General features: G+C 37.0%; 3 protein-coding genes across 8 annotated transcripts in view; 2 read left to right on the top strand and 1 right to left on the bottom strand.

Annotated features, from left to right (window-relative positions):
* Positions 1-7298, top strand: part of LOC120486643 (ladderlectin-like) — a 26612-nt gene extending 19314 nt beyond the window's left edge. For 2 of the 4 annotated variants that reach the window (XM_089121666.1, XM_089121664.1), the window contains exons 3-7: positions 1397-1470; positions 1584-1687; positions 2552-2677; positions 2856-2967; positions 3110-3264. In XM_089121666.1, the coding sequence (XP_088977792.1) occupies positions 1397-1470; positions 1584-1687; positions 2552-2677; positions 2856-2967; positions 3110-3195 (502 nt within the window). In that variant the 3' untranslated portion in view covers positions 3196-3264. Of the gene's footprint in view, positions 1-1155; positions 1283-1396; positions 1471-1583; positions 1688-2551; positions 2678-2855; positions 2968-3109; positions 3265-6178 lie in introns of those variants that run through there. The other 2 variants (XM_089121668.1, XM_089121667.1) reach the window with 2 other exon arrangements.
* LOC120481390 (ladderlectin) lies at positions 1196-12420 on the top strand. Of its 3 annotated transcripts, none has more exons than XM_089121680.1 (6): positions 1196-1282; positions 10025-10092; positions 10209-10309; positions 11211-11336; positions 11498-11612; positions 12210-12420. In XM_089121680.1, the coding sequence occupies exons 2-6, from the start codon at positions 10032-10034 to the stop codon at positions 12311-12313; spliced, it is 507 nt and encodes a 168-aa protein (XP_088977806.1). In that variant the 5' UTR covers positions 1196-1282; positions 10025-10031; the 3' UTR covers positions 12314-12420. The 3 variants fall into 3 exon arrangements, with proteins under 3 accessions (XP_088977806.1, XP_088977807.1, XP_039530974.2); XM_089121681.1 differs by lacking the exon at positions 1196-1282 and adding an exon at positions 8950-9104; XM_039675040.2 differs by lacking the exon at positions 1196-1282 and adding an exon at positions 9764-9919.
* Positions 5731-8823, bottom strand: LOC120481385 (uncharacterized). Its single transcript, XM_039675031.2, has 4 exons — positions 7663-8823; positions 6877-7194; positions 6430-6729; positions 5731-6294 (listed from the first exon to the last, which is right to left on the bottom strand). Exons 1-4 carry the CDS (start codon positions 7703-7705, stop codon positions 6146-6148), a joined length of 810 nt encoding a protein of 269 aa, XP_039530965.2. The 5' UTR covers positions 7706-8823; the 3' UTR covers positions 5731-6145.

Raw genomic sequence — 12420 nt, 5'->3', positions numbered from 1 at the left:
ATTAGCACCTAAAATGTACATATTAGCCCCTAAAATGTACATATTAACACCTAAAATTTACATATTAGCACTTAAAATGTACATATTAACTCTTAAAATACATATTAACACTTAAAATGTACATATTAGCACCTAAAATGTACATATTAGCACTTTAAATGTACATATACTTAAAATGTACATATTAGCAACTAAAATGGAAAAAAGTTGACCTTTTGAAAAGGTACAGCCCCAGTGACCGCTTTTGTACCTTTTCTTCTGAGAGTACACCACTGTCCGGAACTGCACTCACATCAGAGAAATAATTCATTCATCAACAAGGCTAACGTTAGCTGTCACCACCAGAGTTTGAAATTCATTTCACACAAAATGTCTAGTTAGTTGGCTGTGGCGAGCAGGACGATCGAGGGCAAGGGACGTAAGAGGACGGCACGAGGCCGGTGGCGTGAGTGATAATGAAAGGCAAGAGACGCACCGAGGAGCGGGAGCATAAACGGCAGATCGAGAGAGAAACAGGCCTGATTTTCTGTTGTGTGTGGACATCAGTCGTCAATGAGGGGCTGTTGGCTTATACTTTCGTTTTGTATTTGTTCATTTTACTATTAAAATGTTTAAATGTTCGCCGATTCCCGCCTCCTTCTTCCCACAACAACAAACCCCGTTAACGTTACATTGAAAAACTCATTAGTGAATTAGCCTACTCCTCGTTTCTAAATATGGGGAATTGGGCTACTGTTCAAGCAGGAAGAAAAACACTTAAATCCTTATTTCTCCCATCTCAGGGGAAAATAAGGGAATAAACCGACCATTCAAAAAATATGACTGGGTTTCTAAAGATACAAAGCTTAATGCAAATGGGTGAAGTGACCCTTTAATAGAGAGTGGCTTTCCGAAGACGGGCTTTGGTTTCCATGTCATGTGGATCCGGTGTTGATGAGCGGGTGGAGTTTTTTTTAATTTTTTATTATTTTTTATTATTGTAAATTACAAAAATTAGTCAGATACTTTCAAACACCAAACAGAAATAAAAAGGTTAACAAATGTCTCATATAGCGGGTGCAGGTGTGGTGAGTCAGTCCTCTGGTGATGACGAGTGGGTGGGCGGAGTCGGGTGATCGGGCGCTGATGGTGCGGCAGGTGTTACTGATGACTCCGGGACAGTTATTTGAGTATAAATATCACCCGTCTTCATTAGATAGGACAATGTTAAGGTGGTTCACAGGTTCTGACTTGTCACAAAATCTTTCTCTGAGACTCTGAAGGGAACAATTTAAAAGCCAAAGTGAGTTCTGCATGTTGTTCCTGAAGTGTTTTTGTGTTTAAATGCATTGAGGATCTCAGTGTGCAGCATATGAGTGCATGCAGACATTTAACTTTTCCTGCTTATTCATTTCAGGTTCATCATGTCAATGCTAAAAAGTTGTCTGCTTCTCTTGCTACCCTATCTCACGACCATGGGGAATACAGAAGGTAACTAACATATTCATTTGTAAAAACGCTTGCTATTTAAAACATCTTGAAAATGTACAATAATCCATTGATTGGTATTTGCATGATTAATAAGGGGTTTACCGTGTTTTCAGAACCTGATCACGGAACTGCCAGTAAATGCCCTTCTACATGGAGGAGATTTGGACTCAGATGCTACAAGTACTTTTCTTATGCGAGTAACTGGATCACAGCAGAGGTAATGTGTAACAACATGAGGACTGACACACTTTATTTTAGAGGTCTTTAACCACATCTAAAACACAGATGTAAAGACACATACACGAGTGCAAGAGTGAGTTCAGGCAAGAATTTAATAAACAAAGGAAATTGAGTTCTACATAAGTTTATTTGTGTAGAAATTAAACCCTAAATGTCAACAAAATAAAATTTAAAACCTTCACTTTTATAATACTGGTGTTCCCATCATGCACTGGGGCATGCATTTCTTTTCTCCACTTTCATCGCTTTTGCTGTTAAGTTTAGAAACTTGCCATTTTGTGACATTTGGATGAACTTTCTACTCAAAATAACAATCTCTCAAATGATCGATTGAATGTTAGTCATTGTGTATTGGTGTTCAGGTGACATGTTCTTCTATTATAGAGATAAATGATGTACAATATTCAATACCTATTGTATTTATTTGGGTGTTTAAGAAATATTTATATAGTTATATTGACTGGGGGGGGGGGGGGGGGGGGGGTGAATTGTTAAGTGGATGTTGCTTAATTCTATGATAATTTTCGAAATAATTTTCGAAAAATTTCGAAATAATTTTTAATTTACTTCGATCAAACGTCATACTAATTGAAGTCCAAGATTTTACTTGCTAATAACAGGTATATCCTACAAGTCATCTTTCCCCAGTGATTAATAAAACCCTTACTATAAAGTGGGATTGTTATTTTGTGTAGTCAACTTTCTTTTCTGCAAATAACTGATACCGAAAACTGGTACTGCGCAAATAATCAGAGCAAACTTTGTTTGCAAATGTCTAAAATGCTGTCATTTGTTTTATAATAAAATTGATTTTTGCGTTGACTATAATCTGTCTCTTTAGAGAAACTGTCAAAGTCATGGAGCGAATCTCGCATCTGTGAGTAATAAACTGGAAAATAAATTCCTGCTGAGTCTGTTGCCTTCTCCTTCAACACGTGCTTGGATTGGTGCTCATGATGCTGTACAAGTAAGTTCAGTTGTGAGACCTAAAGAGACCTATTTGTTTGTCTAAACTACAATTTCTGCTTTAAACAGTAAAGGCAAAGTTTCTAATGAAGATGTTTTGACTCAAATCTGAACTAAAGCTTCTTCCTGAAGTCTGCCAACAGTAGTGCACTCTTTTATTCCCTCTCTTCTCTCTTCAGCATGGACAGTGGTTGTGGAGTGATGGATCTGTGTTTTCGTTCACCAACTGGTGCTCTGGAGAACCCAACAATGCTGGTGTTCCCGAAGACTGTTTGGAGATCAACTTTACCGGTAAGAATACAGCCTTTTTAATACTTTGTGAAACCCAAATGACTCATTTCATTTTGCTGAATTATAACAGTGTTTTAATTTGAACTGTCTTTTATAAAAACACTAATGGTCAGAATAACTGATTTCATTATCCCCCTTACAGCTGACCGTTGCTGGAACGATGTGCCCTGTTCAATCTCATTATCCTATATCTGTGTCCTAGACATGTGTGACTGTGTGACTACATAGGCACCTAAACCGGTGTTTTGATTGAACTACTTCTCTCCTCACATTAATAAAAGCATTGAAGAACCCAAATGTGTGTTGCCAAATTTCTGTGTAAAAATGGAAGTATTTTGTGTTGCAAGGGTTTGAGAATCTGGTTATTAGAAAGGCATTAAATGAGATCGTTGGGGTTTAAACTGCACACATGGATAAGGTCCACCCACGCAATGGACCGATTGACAGCTTAAAGGATTAGTTCACTTTTGAAAACTTTTGTTGATAATTTACTCACCCCCATGTCATCCAAGATGTCCATGTCTTTCTTTCCTCAGTTGAAAAGAAATTTAGGTTTTTGAAAACATTCCAGGATTTTTCTCCATATAATGGACTTCAATGGGAATTCAAATGAGGCGCGTTTGCAACGTCACGTACGTAATTACGTTCAAAAGGTCACGGGCGACGTAGCCGAAAGTACAGTCAGTGTTTACAAGTTGAGCGCATAGGTTGAACGTGCAAACTAACTCAAACGCCGTTTACAAAAAAGGAATTAAAAGGAAAAACAACGATTTCAAACGATTTTGATTCTGTACTTCCGGCTACGTCGCCCGTGACCTTTTGAACGTAATTACGTATTACGTGACGTTACAAACGCGCCTCAGAGAATATAGCAAGGCTAGCATCTGTCCTTAGAAAAGGTACATTTTTGGAATAAGTTTTGAAATAAGCGATCGTTTCGCATGATAAGACCCTTATTCATCATCTGGTGTCGTTTAAAGACATTTGAAGCTGCATCTGAAACTGTTATTAACTGTCGTTTGGACCTTGAACCATCCGGTTCCCATTGAAGTCCATTATATGGAGAAAAATCCTGGAATGTTTTCATCAAAAACCTAAATTTCTTTTCGACTGAGGAAAGAAAGACATGGACATCTTGGATGACATGGGGGTGAGTAAATTATCAGCAAAAGTTTTTTCAAAAGTGAACTAATCCTTTAAGCATGTAAAGGCAATTTCACTACATTATTTCTCATTTATATTAGACTTTCAATAAATCTCCTTGTTTATGATGTTTTATAAACAAGGTTTGGGAGGAGCACGTTCAAATAAATCATTCCAATCAACTCGTCACCAAACAATTATATGTCTACCTTATCAGCTCGCGAGGAAGTGCATTTATATATATTCACCGTCAACTCGCCTAACGTTCATTCAGAGCAAAGCGGACCGCACTCGGACACATTTCTAACCGGCATGCGTCTCGTGGTGATCATCAGTGATCCGTTCTGTGCAGATTTTGCTCATGTCAAACAAGCCTATTCTAATAAACATATCCTCAAACCTTGCAATACTATATAGGCCTGCTTACATTTTTATTGATTTGGATTGTAAACAATGCGCAATTTACATTTTCAATGCTTTTATTAATTTGAGGAGTGTTTCAAAATAGATTAAAGTTTAGAAGAGATTTGATTTCAGAATAACATTTTTGTAAAGATAGGGGGCACAACCTAACGCGGGGTTAAATGTAACACGGGCCAGTCAGGCATTTTATTGTATTCATTCATCCATTTATATTTCATTTGATTCAGTGACATTTAATTAAATTGATAGACTTTAGCTATTTGCTAGCAGAAGCACATATTAGCATCTTGAATGGTAAGATTTACATGCTCATTCATTTAAAGCAATTGAAAATAATGAAATCAGTCGACAGGCAAACAAAATTCTCCACTCTTCTCCACAATGGTAACCCACTGTCATTTAAATGGTTTAATAATTCCAATGTAATTTAACATTAAACACTATTACACACTATCAAGTCTTCCCCTTTTCTAAATTTCTAAAAAAACAACAACCATAAAATAACACTTAATTTTAACATTTATTATTCTCTCTTAATTCAACCATGTGCAAAGCATGCTGGGAACTAAAAGCACTGCCCAGGTTCAGTTAATGCAACACAAATCAATCATGTAATCAAACACAAACGGATTAAGTAAACTTAAGTTGTTCGTAGATTTAAGCAGATTGAACACAATCAAATTAAGTTTGTGCAAAATGGCAGTCGGCTCGCACTATACTGCCACCCTCTGGATGTACACATTTTTTTACTTAATACATGGTTTGTGTTTAGACAACACATTAGGATTTTGTACTGTTAAGTTGAGACACAATTACATAGACCTTAATAGAAAAAAACATTTAAAGTCAAAAAATATAATTATTATAAGTAAACTACTGTATATATAAATATGTAAAGTGCACAACCTCCCTAGTTCATTTTTTTGAGTGCAAGCAAACTCGATCATAATCATTACAAAGAGTAAAGATCAAGAGCATAACAAGGTCATATCTTGTTTTTCCCCTATGTATTTTTTACTGTTTATGGCTCCAAAACACTGCTTCGAAACAAAGGATTCATAAATGTTTCGAAACTTCATGACGCAGTGCTTTGAAATCGCCCATCACATGCAGATTATTGAATATGCTTAATACTCTGTCATCAAAACAAATGATCTTCCAGTCTTTGATCCGATCTTTTAAAGATGTAACCTGTCATGTTTATGATGAACAACTCTGACTCTTTTATTATACTGTACCCTTAAATCGTCATTTAGGCCTATGTGTGATTCATCGCTGTTTATCAGTTCAATAAGTTATATTCAGTTTTCTTTTCAATACAGGGATTTATTGTTGTGACAGTTTTACACTTGTGGGTTTGCTGCATACAGTTATAGTCCACAACAAAATGAAAACAGGAACATAACAAGTTAAGAAAAAACACAGCAGTTAACAACGAAATATAAAATGGATGACATTAAAGAATGAAATGAAATATTCAAGAATATGGCCCAATACGACAGATTCGAGTAATAAACCCTTTACAATCAAGCATAGAGAAGGCTAAAGCATTTCAATAACAAAACCGGAAATATGCCTAAATCCCACAATATTTATGACTTCTGTTCTCCTGTCATCCTCTTGACGCTCTGACGTCATTGACCAGAAGAACAACAGCAGCCGCCGCAGCCACGCCCATCAGCGCAGTGACGACCAATCGCAGCACAGCTTCAACAGAATCGCAACAGGGGGCGTGGCCTTCTGAATAGTTCTTGTTTTCTGCTTCACACAAGAAAAATAAAGTCAAAACTGTTCAGAAAGACACAAGTACATGATGACAGACGCTCCCTCATTCTTTAAGTCATCCTAAGTTATCAGTCTCGATAAAATCAACACATTAATTCAGTGCTGTCGTACCTGCACATGTGTGTCTGCAGAGTGTGTTGATGTCCAGATGTGTGGTCTGGTTGCTGATGGGATTGTTCAGCACACAGCTGTAGGTGTTTTTATCCTGATATTCCACCTCCAGAGGTAGAGAGAGACTGATGCTGAGATCACACACACTGATGCTGGACAATACACTCATTCCTGCGTACCAGGACAGAGTCGCATCACACACACTCAACACTGATGATGAACACACCACTGAACAATTTGATGATGAAGATGAAGAACATTGTGAAGAGTTACTGATGATGACAGGAACAGGCAGACGAGCTGAAATATGAATAAATATAAGCACCAATCCTACAATGTGTTTAGTCTGATCACAGTTAGTGTTTCTGATCTCAAATTATAAAATTTCAGTAAATAAAACATTTAAATAAGAAAATTTGAAAGGAAGAACAAATGATCTCTACTCACCATAGACAGAAACATTGAATGTTTTTGATGATTTTTTCGCTCCCCTTATCTCTAGTGTATAAACTCCAGTGTGTTCAGTTGTGGTGTGTGTGATGGTCAGAGATGCAGTTTGATCGTCCAGCTTCAGTCTGTCTCTGAATCTCCCATCAGGAACATCATCATATGTGGAGAAGATTTGTTTTTTTCTGATTTTAACTATCAGAGAGTTTTCAGCTCCATATTTCCACAGTATATCTTCATATTCAGGTATTTCAGTGAGATCAGTGTTTAGAGTAACAGAATCTCCCTCCGTCACTGACACTGAATCACCAAACACACCTGATGAACACACAGATTTACACAGATTAAAGCTCCTGTTGTTAATAAAGCCTGAATGAGTTGTCGTTTGTAACCCTTAAATGTGAATTAAAGAACAGCAGCAACACAAAATAAAATGAAAGGTGAAATACACTGATGTGTGTGTGAACCAATTATTTGATCTTCATGGTTTCGTGTCTGCTTGTACATTCAAATAAATGTGTGCAGTTGTACATTCAAGCTGTAATAAATAAATATAATTCTGCCACTCACTTTCAATACATTTATATAATATTAAACATAATGAGCAGGATCTGCTGTTTTTGATCCCGTCATATTTTTCCTCTTGTGGTTTAAAATAGATCTCTCAAAACACAATAATATTTAGTTTGAGCATCTTTTATCTGGGAAATCCCCTGTTTGTATGAAATCTCTGTAAATAGCTTATATTTAAACTAAAGCAAGAAAATTAATATGATTAAAACTCACCGGCCAGACGACACACGCAGAACAACACACACATGTGAAGCATTGTCAGATCTCTATATGTGAACACTTCAGAGACAGAGAGATAGTGAACTAACAGGACAGTGTTAAACTGTGAGAGAGTGTGTTTCTGCGTCTGATTCCTCCACCAATAATATTTCAACACCTCATTCTCTCTCTCTGATGCTCTGGTGATTAATATTCCTCTGTATTAGTATTAGTATGTATTGCACTGTTGGATACGGCAGACCGGACACAGTATCTTTTCAGTTTTTGTTTTTGCATGCAGCCGTACATTTTTAATATTTTATTGTAGGCCTATGATCAATATTTTGCTATTAAGAGTGTGATGGTCTTAGGATAGTCACTAATGGTTACTAGCTAACACTAACTTTGTTTTCCATCAGTCGTTCACACACACACAAACCACATGTATGAATATAGACACACTGATGACGCAGAAGCTGTTTATTTTCATCCACATCCAACCGCATCTCTGAACAGAAGTCAGTCGAGGTTTACTTTGAGCCGCTCGAGTCTGAGCAGTGAATCACACTCATGTACGGCCTGTGAATCTTGTTTTGCTGTATTTTTTTAAATAGGTTATATTTTATAATATTTTTCGACAGATTTATTAAAATACTCATAAGATCACATTCATTGATTAACAACTTAAATCCACAAGCAGATTAATCTAAAAACACACTGTTCTGTCGTTTCTTCTGCATGATAATTTTTTTTTAAAAAAAATCATGTTTACTGAAATCACAGTGCAGAATATTTACTGTTATAGTCTTTACAGAACAGATTAATAAAAATAAAAATCGTTGCCCATACATATATTTCAAACAATTTATTCTATGATTATTTATTTATTTCCTTAGTAACATTTTGATTCTGACATGTCTGTAAAAACACAAGATCTTCCAGAAGAACTGAACTTCATGCTGACTGTAGTAGTCCTGTAGGGGGCGCTAAACTCCATCAGTCATACAACACACACAAACAGAAGAAGAAGAAAAAGTGTTGATGATGCGTCACGCTATATCATGATATCTTATGAACTGAAAGTGGCTTTATTTAAAAGTATTGTTATTAAAATATGTTAGCAATACTGTCACTTAAATATTAAATAAAACAAAAATGACATGAATATAGGCAACACTATAAGCTCCGCCCCTCACGTGTGTCCCGTGTCTGCTGGTCTGAAACTGCTGGTTCTGCAGTGGATATCTCAATAATAGGCTACCTTTTTTTCTGAGAGTGCACGACTATCCGGAACTGCACTCACATCAGAGAAATAATTTATTCATCAACAAGGCTAACGTTTGGTGTCACCACCAGAGTTTGAAATTCATTTCACACAAAATGTCTAGTTAGTTGGCTGTGGCGAGCAGGACGATCGAGGGACGGCACGAGGCCGGTGGCGTGAGTGATAATGAAAGGCAAGAGACGCACCGAGGAGCGGGAGCATAAACGGCAGATCGAGAGAGAAACAAGCCTGATTTTCTGTTCTGTGTGGACATCAGTCGTCAATGAGGGGCTGTTGGCTTATACTTTCGTTTTGTATTTGTTCATTTTACTATTAAAATGAAATGTTCGCCGATTCCCGCCTCCTTCTTCCCACAACAACAAACCCCGTTAACGTTACATTGAAAAACTCATTAGTGAATTAGCCTACTCCTCGTTTCTAAATATGGGGAATTGGGCTACTGTTCAAGCAGGAAGAAAAACACTTAAATCCTTATTTCTTCCATCTCAGGGGAAAATAAGGGAATAAACCGACCATTCAAAAAATATGACTGGGTTTCTAAAGATACAAAGCTTAATGCAAATGGGTGAAGTGACCCTTTAATAGAGAGTGGCTTTCCGAAGACGGCTTTGGTTTCCATGTCATGTGGATCCGGTGTTGATGAGCGGGTGGAGTTTTTTTTGTTTTTTATTATTTTTTATTATTGTAAATTACAAAAATTAGTCAGATACTTTCAAACACCAAACAGAAATAAAAAGGTTAACAAATTTCTCATATAGCGGGTGCAGGTGTGGTGAGTCAGTCCTCTGGTGATGACGAGTGGGTGGGCGGAGTCGGGTGATCGGGCGCTGATGGTGCGGCAGGTGTTACTGATGACTCCGGGACACTTATTTGAGTATAAATATCACCCGTCTTCATTAGATATGACAATGTTAAGGTGGTTCATCGGCTCTGGTTCTTCACCAAATCTTTCTCTGAGACTCTGAAGGGAACAATTTAAAAGCCAAAGTGAGTTCTGCATTGATGTTGTTCCTGAAGTGTTTTTGTGTTTTAATGCATTGAGGATCTCAGAGTGCATGCAGAGATTTAACTTTTCCTGCTTATTCATTTCAGGTTCATCATGGCAATGCTGAAAAGTTGTCTGCTTCTCTTCATTATCTTCTCCATGGGGAATACAGAAGGTAACCAACACATTTATTTGTAAAAAAACTCTTGCTATTTAAACCATCTTGAAAATGTACAATATTCCATTGATTGGTATTTGCATGATTAATAAAGGGTTTTACCGTGTTTTCAGAACCTGATCACGGACATGCCAAATGCCCTTCTACATGGAGGAGTTTTGGACTCAGATGCTGCAAGTACTTTTCTGATGCGAGTAACTGGATCACAGCAGCGGTAATGTGTAACAACATGAGGACTGACACACTTTATTTTAGGGGTCTTTAACCACATCTAAAACACTGATGTATAGACGCATGCACAAGTGCATTGATTAGTTTAAACTGATAAATGATTCTGTGGTGACGTAAACGATACAGGAAAAATACTAATGTAATCTCTGAAAGGACGAGTGAGTTCAAGAATTTAATAAACAAAGGAAATTGAGTTCTACATAAGTTTATTTGTGTAGAAATTAAACCGTAAATGTCAACAATATACAATTTAAAACCTTCACTTTTGTAATACTGGTGTTCCCATCATGCACTGGGGCATGCATTTCTTTTCTCCACTTTCATCGCTTTTGCTGTTCAGTTTAGAAACTTGCCATTTTGTGACATCTGGATTAACTTTCTACTCAAACTAACACTATCTTTTAAACTTTGAGGTCATTGTGTATTGGTGTTCAGGTGACATGTTACTTGTATCATAGAGATAAAGGATGTAGTATATTCAATACCTATTGTATTTATTTGTATGTTTGTAATTAACATTTATATTGACTTAGGGGGGGAAAGTGATTTAAGTAGCTAGATATTATAGCTCTGTGTCAAGTTAAATATTAATGTTTTATTTACTTCAATCAGATGTCAAACTAATTGAAGTCCAATAGTAAGTAGTTTCTACTTGCTAATAACAGGTAAATCCTACAAGTCATCTTTCCCCAGTGATTAATAAAACCCTTACTATAAAGTGGGATTGTTATTTTGTGTAGTCAACTTTCTTTTCTGCAAATAACTGATGCAGAAAACTGGTACTGCGCAAATAATCAGAGCAAACTTTGTTTGCTAATGTCTAAAATGCTATCATTTGTTTTATAATAAAATTGATTTTTGCGTTGACAAATCTGTCTCTTTAGAGAAATTGTCAGAGTCTTGGTGCGACTCTCGCATCTGTGCGTAGTAAACTGGAAAATAAATTCATGCTGAGTCTGTTGCCTACTCCTTCAACACGTACTTGGATTGGTGCAAATGATGCTGTACAAGTAAGTTCAGTTGTGAGACCTATTTGTTTGTCTAAACTACAATTTCTGCTTTAAACAGTAAAGGCGAAGTTTCTAATGAAGATGTTTTGACTCAAATCTGAACTAAAGCTTCTTCCTGAAGTCTGCCAACAGTAGTGCACCCTTTTATTCCCTCTCTTCAGGATGGACACTGGTTGTGGAGTGATAAAGCTGTGTTTTCGTACACCAACTGGTGCTCTGGAGAACCCAACAATTACCAGCAGCGTCCCGAGAACTGTTTGGAGATCAACTATACCGGTAAGAATACAGCCTTTTTAATACTTTGTGAAACCCAAATGACTCATTTCATTTTACTGAATTCTAACTAGGGTTGGGTATCGTTTGAATTTGAACGATTCTGATTCCGATTCCTTGTTTCGATTCCGGTTCCTAACGATTCTCGATTTCGATTCTTTTAAGAGGCAGGGTCAAAAAAGTTTAGCTAACCAACGGTCTTTCTGAAGGAAATGCTCCTTCTGTCACAAATACTTGTCACAAATGCATTTTGCGTTTTGCCGAGATTTTGTTAATTTTTAGAAAAGTGAAGCCACACTTTGGACCGCCGACGTAAGCTACTCATGTTCGACTCGCGTGGTTATGCCAACACTTCCGGTAGACGCTTCTTCGTTGGTGTTGTTCAGCGGTTTCTTCTTCCGCTCGGCGGACTGTGAATATCGAAACTAGGAATTGAAATTTTAACTTTTGAACGATTCCGGGAAAAACGAAAAGTTAGTCCCGGTTCCACTCGATTCTCGATACCCAACCCTAATTATAACAAAGTGCTTTAAGTTGAACTGTCTTTTATAATAACACTAATGATCAGAATAACTGATTTCATTATCCCCCCCCTTACAGCTGACCGTTGCTGGAACGATGCGCCCTGTTCAACCTCATTATCCTATATCTGTGTCCTAGACATGTGTGATGCGTCTATATGGGCACCTAAACCGGTTGATTGAACTACTTTTCAAGTGTTATTCTTAAATCAAATTTCTACTAAGCTTGAATCTCTTATATCTTTCTCTGACCTTCTCCTCACATTAATAAAAGCATTGAAGAACCCAAA

The sequence above is a fragment of the Pimephales promelas genome, chromosome 2 (genome assembly GCF_988280905.1).
Source record: "Pimephales promelas chromosome 2, fPimPro1.hap1.1, whole genome shotgun sequence".
Lineage (NCBI taxonomy): Eukaryota > Metazoa > Chordata > Actinopteri > Cypriniformes > Leuciscidae > Pimephales > Pimephales promelas.
This window is presented reverse-complemented; position numbering and strand designations above follow the sequence as displayed.

What these genes read in the sequence shown, in the direction of transcription:
- LOC120481385 (XM_039675031.2), bottom strand. Translation starts at nt 7,705, where the DNA reads ATGCTTCACATGTGTGTGTTGTTCTGCGTGTGTCGTCTGGCCG. An exon ending in CTGCGTGTGTCGTCTGGCCG is followed by an intron (nt 7,195 to 7,662) that starts GTGAGTTTTAAT and finishes TGTGTTCATCAG; the next exon opens with GTGTGTTTGGTGATTCAGTG. An exon ending in CTGCAGACACACATGTGCAG is followed by an intron (nt 6,295 to 6,429) that starts GTACGACAGCAC and finishes TCTTGTGTGAAG; the next exon opens with CAGAAAACAAGAACTATTCA.
- LOC120481390 (XM_089121680.1), top strand. Translation starts at nt 10,032, where the DNA reads ATGGCAATGCTGAAAAGTTGTCTGCTTCTCTTCATTATCTTCTCCATG. An exon ending in GTGCAAATGATGCTGTACAA is followed by an intron (nt 11,337 to 11,497) that starts GTAAGTTCAGTT and finishes CCCTCTCTTCAG; the next exon opens with GATGGACACTGGTTGTGGAG. An exon ending in TTTGGAGATCAACTATACCG is followed by an intron (nt 11,613 to 12,209) that starts GTAAGAATACAG and finishes CCCCCCTTACAG; the next exon opens with CTGACCGTTGCTGGAACGAT.